Here is a 13,671-nt window from a genome sequence, read left to right on the forward strand (position 1 = left end):
GTGCTCAAAAAACACATTACATAGGTCCTGAAGGAGAAATAGAGACTGAAGCTGCTCCACAGAATTGCGTCAGATCCTAAATAACTTTCTAGTTTAACTTCCTTCTTATCTTTATAATAAACTGTCTTATCCTTAAGGAAGTCTGTGTCTCTATCAGGACAGACTAAATCTATAGTTTATATCAGAGCTTTATACATTGGTCTTACTGGACACTTACCATTACAGAAAGCTTAAGATACCAAAATGTCATGTATATTCAGTTCTAAGATACCATTGAATATAAAAGGCACGCATCAATTTTTAAGAAACAGCCTTTCCTGTGAAAGACTCTACCACTTGAATATACCCATACTGCATATGCATTCCAATTTCAGAAATGTAAAAATGTGGGGAAATGACATCTTAGAATCAATGAAAAAGAATATAGATTGCGTACATTAACAACTGAAACTATACTTAAAATATGACCTGCCTTGAATAGTCCTTAAAAATTCACATGGTCTGTTTGTTTGCCATATTTTTTTTAAGTGCAAAATGTTTTAAAAACAAAAGATCTGAACTTTCTACTATTTTGGAGTTTAGTTCATACAGTCAGTCTAGAGTCAATTAAAGTTTCTCTCTATGACTCTGGAGGGGCTAAGGCTCCTCAGAACCCCCTCAAATACAGAAAGCACAACCGATCTTGTACTGGTGGGATTTTGGAGTTGGATTGAAGTGGCAACATGATGGGACAACAGCAAAGATTTTTTTCTCACTTGCCCTATCACATACATATGATATCTTTATTGTTGAAAGTATTACAGATGCCCCCCCCCCCCCGCCCCGCAATGGTTCTTGGTTAATCTCTCCACCCCTCCTTCCCTCTAACATTCCATTCCCAATAACTATGCTGCCTCAAGTTCCATTTCCGATGGCACGTGCCAGGGAGTACAAAGCCCAGAAAGCCTGCCTGACTTCTTTCTTTTGCATCAAAAAGGAGAAGCAATACTCCTGGTAATGACAATGCAGAGTTACACAAGCTTGAACACCTCAGCATCAGAAGAAAAATGGAAAGGTAAAGAGTTGATACTATGTGAGATCTCTTAGTTTGAAAATTCAGCTAAGGACATGTGATAATTTTACTTGTCTACACTGTAGTCTTAAGTTGGGTCTTCCTAGTTGGTCTGCCTGTCCCTGTTGTAAAAGGTGATTTCTATTACTGGAGGGATTTCTCCTGACTTCACACAGATATTCAGTTTCTCTTACATAGAAACACCTGCAGATGTTTGCCTTTAGCAACTGCTAAGCCATTGACAATCTCACATTTATCACTTACACTTACAAATAGTGGCTTCATTTAGAGGTGTTTTTGTATAAAAGTAAGATATGAATGATGGTTGCAGATGTTGAGAGCCATGTGGGAAATATAAAGCCTAAAGACCATGACTGGAACATAGTCATATAACTTAGAGCATCAGCACTAATTGGAATGTAGTCCTTAATAATGTAAAATTAAAAATTTTTGTGCTGAAAAAAAATAATTAAAGGTAACAAAAATCTAAGGGACAAGATTAACATTTTCACCATTTTCTTTTTCTTTCTTTCTTTTTTAACCAAGGAAACATGTTTATTTTTATATGAGTTTCTCGAATCCCACCTTTTATCTTTTTTGACAGAAACAGACTAAAAATTCAAAATGGGAAGAATTAAAGTCTAAGGAGGAACCAAGCAATAATAAACCCACACTGCTGAGTGACATGGCCACTCAGAACAGCTCTTTGTTCTAGTTGATCCTTGCGCAGAACAGGGTATCTTGAAGGTCTTGGAAGAAGTAGAATGATAACGATTTTAGCAACATGGTTCTAAATTTTTACACAGACAGTAGATTGTCCTAGTGCATCTGGACCAGAGTGCCGGTGGTGATATCATCAGTCAACAGCAGAGTCGTTTGAGAGACAGCACATCATCCTGGCAGTGAGGGCGTTTGGGAAGCGAGAGAGTATGCGCAGTGTGCGGCATTGGTGGAGTGGTGGCCCAGAGTGGTGCTGGTCTGGGAGCTGGTGGCTCTGACTGATGGAGCAGCTAGAAACATTAGTGTTGTTGTCTTTCCTGAGCCAGAGCACGCGAGCAGCTGAGAAACCACACTTCTCTCATCTTTTTAGCCAAACACGCTTTGGTTCATTCTGTCACTCCCATCTCCCAACTAGACAACCAGAGTCCCTCTACCTCCTGCCACTCTGCATGATAGGCCCAGCTGCCTTGATGTGGGAGACAGAGGGTGCACACTGAGCTCTCCCAGCTTGGAAGAAGGTGGGAAAGTAGCTGAAGAATTAACAGGGATCTCTGCCTCCATCAGAGAGGTGGAGGGCTGATAAAGGGTCATCATCGGTCATTGCTGTTGAGGTCATTCATTTGGGGAACTCTTAATAAAAGCTGCAGAAACTTTAGATGTGGACTCAGGCTGCAAATTCCTACTTGAGTTGCTTTAAAGATTGAATGAGCACATGTGGGAAGTTAGACTAATAATACCTGGTATTTAATAAATGCTTGATACCATTTCTCCATTTTCATTCTTGTTTTTGGTTTGAAAAAATATTATCGTAGAGATATTGTTTAAAAATACGAATTGACTTTAATCTAGTTTGAGTCATACTGAAAGTGAATATATTAAATTTTATGTATTATACCTGCTTTTACAAAAGATATGATTCAGTGAGACTTTGAGACTTAAGAAAGGCCAATGTTGTTTGAGTATTGTAAAATGAATGGTGCAAAATTTAGTAAATAAATATATAGATATACACACAATGTATATATAAACACACATATACATTATGTATTTATATATGTACTAGAGGCCCGATGCACAAAATTCGTGCAAGAGAAGGCCTTTCTGGCAAGAAGAAACACAAACATTAAGAATAAAAATGACAACAAACAAGTACTTATCAATAATAACATTAAACGTAAATGGATTAAATGCTCCAATCAAAAGACATAGGGTAGCTGAATGGATAAGAAAATATGACCCACCTCAGAACAAAGGATTCACACAGACTGATAGTGAAAGGATGGAAAAAAAAATTTCAGGCAAATGGAAATGAGAAAAAAGCTGGGGTTGCAATACTTATATCTGACAAATAGACCTCAAAGTAAAGGCCATAACAAGAGATAAGGAAGGCCACTACATAATACTACAGGGAGCAATTCAACAAGAAGATATAACTCTGGTAAACAAATATGCACCCAATACAGAAGCACCCAAATACATAAAACAACTTCTGGAAGGGATCAAGGGAGAGATTGATAGCAATACAGTCATAGTAGGGGACTTTAATACCCCACTGACACCACTGGATAAATCCTCTAAACAAAAAATCAGCAAAGAAACAGCAATCCTAAATGACTCGCTAGATCAGATGGACTTAATTGACATCTTCAGAATATTTCACCCCAAAGCTACAGAATATACATTCTTCTTCAGTGCACATGGGACATTTTCAAAGACAGACCACATATTAGGACACAGGCAAAGTCTCTTCAAATTCAAGAGGATAGAAATCATATCAAGCATCTTCTCAGATCACAATGGCATAAAACTAGAAATCAACTACAATAAAAACAATGAAAAAAAATCAAACACTTGGAGGCTAAATAGCATGCTGTTAAACAATGATTGGGTTACCAAAGAGATCAAAGAAGAAATAAAAAGCATCCTGGAAACAAATGACGATGAAAACACAACAACCCAAAATCTATGGGACACAATGAAAGCAGTCTTTTTTTTTTTTTTTTTTATAATATATTTTATTGATATTTCACAGAGAGGAAGGGAGAGGGATAGAGAGCTAGAAACATCGATGAGAGAGAAACATCGATCAGCTGCCTTCTGCACACCTTCCACTGAGGATGTGCCCGCAACCAAGGTACATGCCCTTGACCGGAATCGAACCCGGGACCTTTCAGTCCGCAGGCCGACGCTCTATCCACTGAGCCAAACCGGTTTCGGCTGAAAGCAGTCTTGAGAGGGAGGTTCATAGCTCTACAGGCCTACCTCAAAAAAACAAGAAAAACTGGTAATAAATTATCTAACCTTGCAACTTAAAGAATTAGAAAGAGAGCAACAAGAAAAGCCCACAGTATCCAGAAGGAAGGAGATAATAAAGATCAGAGCAGAAATAAATGACATAGAGACCAAAAAAAAACAAAAAAAAACAAAAAAAACCCCCGAAACCAAACAATACAAAATATCAATGAAACCAAGAGCTAGTTCTTTGAAAGAATGAACAAGATTGATGAACATCTAGCCAGGCTCACCAAGAAACAAAGAGAGAGGACCCAAATAAACAAAATCAGAAATGAAAGAGGTGAAGTAACAACTGACCCCACTGATATACAAAGGATTGTAAAAAAATACTACAAACAACTCTATTCCAACAAACTGGACAACCTCAATGAAATGGACACATTCCTAGAAAAATACAAGCTTCTAAAACTCAATCAGGAAGAATAAAAAAATCTGAATAGGCCGATAACTACTGATGAAATTGAAACAGTAATCAAGAGGCTTCCAGCAAACAAAAGCCCTGAACCAGATGGCTTCACATGGGAGTTTTACCAAACATTCAAAGAAGAACTAAAACCAATCCTTCTCAGACTATTCCAAAAAATTCAAGAGGAAGGCACACTTCCAAGCTCTTTCTATGAAGTCAGCATTACCCTAATCCCAAAACCAGATAAAGACACCACAAAGGCCCTAACTGGTTTGGCTCAGTGAATAGAGTGTTGGCCTGCGGACTGAAAGGTCCCAGAATCGATTCTGGTCAAGGGCATGTACCTTGGTTGTGGGCACATCCCCAGTAGGAGGTGTGCAGGAGGCAGCTGATCGATGTTTCTCTCTCATTGATGCTTCTAACTCTCTATCCCTCTCCCTTTCCTCTCTGTAAAAAATCAATAAAATACATTTTTTTTAAAAAGACACCACAAAGAAAGAGAATTACAGGCCAATATCCCTGATGAACATAGATGCTAAAATCCTCAACAAAATTCTAGCAAACCGGATCCAGCATTACATTAGAAAGATCATACACGATGACAAGTGGGATTTATTCCAGGAATGCAAGGCTGGTACAATATCTGCAAATCAATAAACATGATACATCACATAAACAAATTGAGAGACAAAAATCACATAATCATATCAATTGATGCAGAAAAGGCATTTGACAAAGTCCAACACCCTTTTCTGATAAAAACACTCAGCAAAGTGGGAATAGGAGGATTATACCTCAACATAATAAAAGCCATATATGACAAACCTACAGCCAACATCATAGTCAATGGGCAAAAACTAAAACCATTTCCCCTAAGAACAGGAACAAGACAGGGATGCCCGCTTTCACCACTTCTGTTCAACATAGTACTGGAAGTGCTATCCAAAGCGATGAGACAAGTAGGAGAACTAAAAGTCATCCAAATTGGAAAAGAAAAAGTAAAATTGTCATTATTTGCAGATGACATGATACTGTACATAGAAAACCCTAAAGACTCCATCAAAAAATTATTAGACTTAATAAATGAATTTGGCAATGTAGCAGGATATAAAAATAACGCCAAGAAATCTGCTACCCAAAGCAATATATAGATTCAATGCACTCCCCATTAAAATACCAACAGCATATTTCACAGATCTAGAAAGAACTCTCCAAAAATTCATCTGGAATAAAAAATGACCCCAAATAGCTGCAGTGATCCTGAAAAAGAAGAACTAAGTATAAGTTCCATATATCAAGATGTATTACAAAGCCACTGTTCTCAAAACTGCCTGGTATTGGCACAACCAATGGAATAGAATAGAGAACCCAGAAATTGACCCCAACCACTATGCTCAATTAATATTTGACAAAGGAGGCAAGAACATATGGATTTAAGACAGTCTCTTCAATAAATGGTGCTGGGAAATTTGGTCAGACACATGCAAAAAATGAAACTAGACCACCAAATTATACCATACACAAAAATAAACTCTGTGGGGAGCCAGCACGGCCATGGCATACTCAGCCCCAGGGCGCCTTACGTGCCACGCCAGTTCCGCCAGGTTCAGTGACCCTGAGTGGGGGCGATGAAGGATTAGAAAAGACAGACAAGAGAAGGAATGCTGGGACTCGATGGGAGGTTGCTTCCCAGCAGCGCCAGCGCCCACAAGCCGTGTCTTTATTTTATAGCAGATGCCACAAGGCAACGTAAGGGCGTGGTTAAGATGTTTACAGCATTCTCCTGAGTTTGATCCTATTCAATTACATTAAGCTTTGTTTACTTGCAGCCTATATCACTTAGGCACGAGGGGCCACGTGTTCGGACCATAGGTCCAAGCTTACAACTACAGCTATTGGCTATAATTGTGCTGAGAAAGCTCTGCCCTCCAAGCTGGGACTTAAACGTGGCTACGAGAGGACTGTGCCCTCTCATCAGTCCAAGGCTTGAACCTGTCCAAACACTGTAGCCACACCCCACAAAACTAAAAACGGATAAAGGACTTAAATGTAAGATGAGAAACCATAAAAATATTAGAGGAATCCACAGGCAACAAAATCTCAGATATACGCCGAAGCAGTATCTTCACCAACACAGCTCCTAGGGCAATGGGAAATAAACAAATGGGACTATATCAAAATAAAAAGCTTCTGCACAGCAAAAGAAACCATCAACAAAATAACAAGAAAACCCACTGCATGGGAAAACATATTTGCCAATGATATCTCCGATAAGGGTTTAATTTCCAACATTTACAGGGAACTCATACAACTTAACAAAAGGAAGACAAACAACCCAATCAAAAAATGGGCAACTGATCTAAATAGACACTTTCCGAAAGAAGCCATAAGGAAGGCCATGAGACATATGAAAACCTGCTCAAAGTCACTAATCATCCAAAAGATGCAAATCAAAATGACAATGAGGTACCATCTCACACCTGTCAGAATGGCTATCAACAAATCAACAAAGACAAGTGCTGGCGAGGATGCGGAGAAAAAGGAACCCTTGTGTGCACTGTTGGTGGGAATGCAGACTGGTGCAGCCACTGTGCAGAACAGTATGGAGTTTCCTCAAAAAACTAAAAATGGAAATTCCATTTGACCCAGTGATCCCACTTCTAAGAATACATCCTAAGAAACTAGAAACACCAATCAGAAAGGATATATGCACCCCTATGTTCATAGCAGCACAATTTACAACAGCTAAGATTTGGAATCAGCCTAAGTGCCCATCAGCAGATGAGTGGATTAAAAAACTTTGGCACATCTACACAATGGAATATTATGCTGCTGTAAAAAGGAAGGAACTCCTACATTTGCAACAGCATGGATGGAGCTAGAGAACATTATGCTAAATGAAATAAGTCAGTCAGAGAAAGATAAATATCACATGATCTCACTCACTTGTGGATTATAATGAACAACATAAAGGGATGAACAAAAACAGATCCAGAGACAGAGAAGCATCGATCAGATGCTCAAACATCAGAGGGAAGGTAGGGGAGGGTGGGGGTAAGTGGGAGAGATCAACCAAAGGACTTGTATGCATACATATAAGCATAAGCAATGGACACAGACAATAGGGGGTGAGGGTGAGGGCAGGATTAGGGGGGTAGGGGGCAATGAGGGGATAAGGACACATTTGTAATACCTTAATAAAGGAAAAAAAATCACTTTACTTAAGTCTGGATAAATAAAAATATATATTTAAAGAATTAATAAAAAAGAGTAGGCCTCTCTTCCCCCAGCTGCTGGCACTGGCTTCCCTCTGGCACCCAGGACCCGGGCTTCCCTTGCAGCCCTGGCTTCGTCCAGAAGGTCATCTGATCTAATTAGCATATTATGCTTTTATTATTATAGATATTATAAACACATTTAAATGGATAGGGTATACTCTATTATCTTATAATTAAAAAATTTAACTTGTGAAAATAACCAAGAATGCTATCAGAAGGAACAATTAATTTATAGTTTAAATCTGGCATGGAATTTTGAGCTAAGTATCCTAAAATAGACTCACAGAGAAGTCAGCATGTGCTATTCTCAAACTTTGGTAAAGTCTATAATTTGTTTTCACTTTAATTTTTGTCCCCAACTTTTTTATAGTGGTAAAATACACATAATATAAAATTTACCTTTGGACTTTACACATCTGTCTATTTTCGGGAAACATGAAAATAGGCTTGAAATCGTTAAATTAAAAAATCCCAGCAACACTCTAAATGGAGAATTTTAAATTTTTGCTATTTCAGTTCGATGTGAGAAATCTGTGTGGGTGACTGACTGAGCATGTAGGCTTATGTGTATAAGACAGGGTGGCAGAATGTGACTGTGCAAGTGTTATAAGTGTAACACAGAAAGCAACAGAGTAAATGTGTTCAGAGTTGAAATGAGAAACTTTCAGTAAACCTTCAGGTTAGAAGTTACTTTTTTTTTTTTTTTTTTTTTTTTTTTTTTACAAAAGCCAAGGAGATTTATAAACCCTCTCACTGCAACATTGCAAGGCATTCTATAGAAGGTAAGCATATTCTGCAGAGAAGGCACTGGGTAAACAGCCATTCTAAACTTCAGCATTTACAAGATCTGAAAAGGAATAAGAATATGTACAGGTAATGAAAAATCAAAAGTCTACATTCTCGATTTAAGGCAGAAAGACAGAATTTTTGATATTATCCCAGCATAAGAAAATGTAGCTGGACAATCTGAACTAAAATGGACTGAATGAAATCCAGAAGAGGATTAGCTAATAACAGAGAAAAGGCAAGGACAAAACAAGTCTCATCTCCCTCCAAATAATCCTACACACTGATTTCATGTATTTTTCTAACGCACAACTTTGATTACATCTTTTCTTACCCAAAAGCTTTTCTAGTTTTGCCCTGACCAATGTTTTCCTATCTTTGTTTCTTCTCCAATTCACTAAATTACAAAAACAACAACAACAACAAAAACACACACACACACACACAAAAACGAATTTGGTTGGTATCCCATCCTATTATAGTCATTAATTTGCTTTTTGCCATCTGCCATAAATTGTAAGTTTTGGGGATTTTTTTTGGTGTTTTTTAAAGAAATATATATTTTTATTGATTCCAGAGAGAAAGGGAAAGGGAGAGAGAGATAGAAACATCAATGATGAGAGAGACTCATTGATCAGCTGCCTCCTGCACGCCCCACACGGGGGATCAAGCCCGCAACTCGGGCATGTGCCCTGACCTGGAATTGAACCGTGACCTCCAGGTTCATAGATCGATGCTCAACCACTGAGCCCCGCCATAAATTCTAAGTTTCAAAAGGCATATTAATGTAAAAAAAGAAATTAATACAAGAAAACATGTTCAAAGAAATTATAAGGCAGTTATGTCATAAAAAAGTAAAGGTAGATATTAGAAATACTTCTTTAGTGTGATTCTTATTAGAAATCTGTGGGGATAAAGGGTAGGTGCTGATAAAGATCAAATATCTAAAAGTACCAACTGCATGAGAAGCACTTGAAGTAATGAGGACATATATTTGCATTCTATATAAAATGTAGGTATGTTAAGGTTTTAGACCTTTTAGTTCTCATGCACTTTTGGCTGACAGTAGCAGTAGGTATTATTATTGTGTAGTCCCATATTGCCACATGGCAGAACAGCTTTTTATTTTGTGGTTAATATTTCATCAATATAAATTTTCAACAAAGGAATGCAGAGAAGTTTCTTCACAAGAAACAATTCTGTGGCTTAACCCTTACACAAAAGAGAAAACCACAAGACCAGATCAGCTCCTATGATCTCAGAATTCTATTACACAATATAGCAATTTTCAACCTTTTTCATCTCATGGGACACATGAACTAATTACTAAAATTCTGGGGCACACCAAAAAATATATTTTTTGCCAATCAGACCAAAGACCAAAAATAGGTATAATTTTGATTGATTTACCAAAAAAAAAAAAAAAAAGAGTAATTATCTTTTTTGCTCCAAAATGACTTTTTTAAAAAAAATCATGTGCCTATACTTTTTATAAGGATTTCTGGTACCAAAAATTAACCAATCAGATGCAACCTTATTATGCGACATGACCAATAAGAGGCAACTCTATTATATGACCTATATATTTATGGTTCAAAATAGGGCATTCACACCGAAGGGCTATTGTATTGGCTGTGGTCATTTTTCCATTTGAGAATCTAAGGGAAAAGAGCTCAGTGCCCTTGAATAAATAGTCAGGTATTGCATGTTTTATAAAATCTTGCAGCAAACCTGTTGAAAATTGCTGACATAAAGCACCCAACCCAGAGGAAGGTCATAAAAGGAAATGTTTTCTATAATTTTATTTTCAAAATATTTTAATTTAGGGAATGTACACAATTATCCTACAGCTTAAAGATCATGTAACCTCAGATACACAAAGCTGTTATGTCATAAACAAAATAAATTGTATGAATGAACATATCTACATTTTGCCCATACAATCCCGTGAGTATCACTGAGACTCTAAAACACTTTAAAGAAAACCTTTTCTAAAATTCAGGACAAATGTAATTGCTGGAATTGAGAGAGAAGAAAAGTAGGCTAGAAAAAAAAGAGATGTTTTCCATTTTATAGATTTTTCTCTTGGGCATAATTAGAATAAAGTGACATTCAAGTGCAACCAATGAAGTTTCTATTTTTTTCTCACAAAATTCAAAGACATCAGCAAAACCACCTATGTCAGTAATAAAAATAAAAAGTCTTTGACTTTTTAAATGTTATCATGCTGTCACAGTGGAATAAAATTAGCTTGAAAAATGATCTAAAGGCACACGCTGCAGTTCATTACATGTAGCAGCAGCAGCAGCGGTTTCCCAGTGTTCATAAAGGCTGCTCAATTAAATTTACCTCAGTCAATAATTAGGAGTCCACAAATAAACCTGGGCAATTAAATCAATACTGCCAGGCAATTACATTCCAGAGTCCAGGCTCAGTGGCACAAAAAGGCACTATATCAAACTACAGTATTAAGCAGTCTAATGCCATTTTCAACGGTATTTTTTTACACTAACTGGCCAGAATAAGTATACATCCAGATCACGTAGAATGTGTGTGTATACATCTCCATGTGTGAGTCAAAAAAACCCAGGCCTGGTGTCAATATAGCTTTTGTAAAATGTAATAAGATTTATACATATGGAATTTTTATTTTTATGTTCATAAATGATGATAAAAATTTCCATATTGAAGGGTTATTTTTACAAGATGAGCATTAAAAATCATTAAAAAGTTTATTTTTATTATTTTCAGCTGAAATAAAAACAAAACAGCAGGCCATAAGAATCATTACTGAAATCCTTTGATCTGCCAGGCACTGGGCTGGGTGCTGGTGCTGGGCATGTGATATGATTAACAAATGGTATTTTTTCTCAAAAGCAAGTGTCACAGTAGAAAGCTATGTTTAGTGCCTGCATGCCTGCACTTAAATTACTTTAAGAAAAAGACTGCCAATCACCTTCTATTACTATTGAATATGGTTTCAAAATATATAAAACTGATACTAAAAATATGAATAGTTCATATATTCTTTACTTACTCTTGGCTTTTTCTAAAGCATGGACAACTCCATTTGTTAATATAAATGTAAAATAAGTTTCAATTAATATCAGCCTTTATTTTTAATCTTCATACCGAAACATTTACGACTTTCCAAAACTCACAGGACAATAATTTTTTTTTCTATTTTGAGAAATACGTTTTAGCTGCTTTTTAATCCAGTTCATTTTTAAAATAAACAATTAGGTTGAACAACAACAAAAAACTATAATGAAAAAGTTTTAGAATACATGACATGCTGTCAGTGATGTGGAAACAAAAGCTAGCTCTGACTAGAAAAGCAAGGCTCTCACCTGCCAATAAACTGCCCTTGATCACTTACAAGAGGGGCACCTCCCAGCAGACTCTATGTGTATTAAAAAATACTTGAAAGGGAAGAAAAAGTATCACACAGGTCACAGCAGCAGTCTCAATAGACCCCTCCGGGACTTCCACTCGCCTTGGCCTTGTCATCCTCTATGCAGCTTTCCACTCGGCCCAGAAAATGTCGATAGGAAAATGTTTGAGGGGCCTCTGGTGGAAATTTTTTCATTCTTTCTGCATTGACAGGATGCCAAATCAATATTTACTTCCCACTAACAAGCTGCTCGAGGTCTCAGTAGAAAATATTGTAGGGAATGCAGGAAGACACAGTAATAAACAGCTGTCTGGCTGAGAGGAAAACATGAATTGACTGGAAGCAGGTCCATAGTAAAAGGTCACTGAAACCCATGAACTCCTCAGGTGTCCATATCAACTACTAACTTTAAAGACACATAATAAAAAATCTCTTTTCCTAAGAGGGCTGAGAGAATGGATCCTTTTCAGTCTAGCAAGCATAGAGGTTGACTCAATAATTTAATTAATGCATTCGCTAAGACCCACGTTGGCTGTTTCCCAAGGCATCTACTTCATTTGTTAAGTCCAGGAGTACAAATAAGAATTAACTTTTGGTCTACCTATTGGAATACTTCTATACCTAACAGAAGCAAATAATGCATAAGCAAAAAGTTAGGCACCTGGTAAAAATATAAGGCTTGGAGTTCTTATCTAGTTTTCATATATTAAGTAGAAAATGAAATACCTGTCCTTCAAGAAGTTTCTGAATATACAACAGCCACTCCCTGTCATTTTCAGCATCTATCTTTGTCCTTTTGAGTTCCTAAAGGAGGAAAGTAAAAACACTGGTGTTAACTGTATATAAATGAAGTTGCTCATACTATTAAATATTGAATAAATCTAGAAAGGTATCAGTAAAACTGGATTCACTTTCAAAAGTGGAGAATATTCAAATCCATTCTCTTTAATATTTAATATTTCATTTCTAAATATTTACATAAATATGGAAGATAAAGCTGTAATTCTATATTCACCATATAATTCAGGGATATTATTTTTTCTGTTTTCACAGTGGAGCACAAGGTAGGAACAGAGGTAGAGGTGAAAGCAATTAAAATAAAATGAAAAATAAGATGCAGCTATATAAAAGAATCATTTATTTACAAGTGACCCTCATAAGATAACATAAAAAAATCTGACTTGTCAATAGATAACTAAAGAGTACTTGTTACAATTACAATCAAGATATAATATGGCATGGCTCTGGTGTATGCTTATTTAAAATATCCAATAACTAACTGATAGGCAAGGAACAGACACTCCAACTTTGTATTGCAAGTCACTAAGCATTTTTAACCCATTAATTATCAAATTAAATATTCCTAAAAGTATAATATATTCACATGTGCAGTTGATTATTTACTAAACTCATAATTCATTTAAAAAATTGGACTTTTCACAAAGGGAAGGGATTTGGAAGCTAACATTTGTTGAAATTTTCTGTATGCCAGGTATTAGGCTAGTCACTTCACATAGGTCATCTCAGTTTTTTTACATGAATTTACTAGGGTTTGATGGATAGCTTAAGGAATATGTTAGGTGGTTTGAACTCTGCTTGGTTGGGTAAGTCAGTCAACCCTTCCGACCTCTGAAAGATGCAGGGATCAGTCTAAACCGGCTTTGATCTATAGTTATATCTAATAAATACATCGAGGTGTGCCCGATCCTTCTCAGAACAGTGTGTTTTCACTAGAGTCCTT

The 13,671-nt window shown here is 36.7% G+C and overlaps 1 protein-coding gene across 3 annotated transcripts in view; it reads right to left on the reverse strand.

The window, feature by feature from the left end:
• CNTLN (centlein) overlaps positions 1 to 13,671 on the reverse strand; it is a 299,452-nt gene that overhangs the window by 2,455 nt on the left and 283,326 nt on the right. For all 3 annotated transcript variants that reach the window (XM_080667631.1, XM_080667630.1, XM_080667632.1), the window contains exon 25: positions 12,657 to 12,734. In XM_080667631.1, coding sequence (XP_080523757.1) covers positions 12,657 to 12,734 — 78 coding nt within the window. The remainder of the gene's footprint in view (positions 1 to 12,656; positions 12,735 to 13,671) is intronic.

This window comes from Plecotus auritus, assembly GCF_963455305.1.
Source record: "Plecotus auritus genome assembly, chromosome: 5".
NCBI lineage: Eukaryota > Metazoa > Chordata > Mammalia > Chiroptera > Vespertilionidae > Plecotus > Plecotus auritus.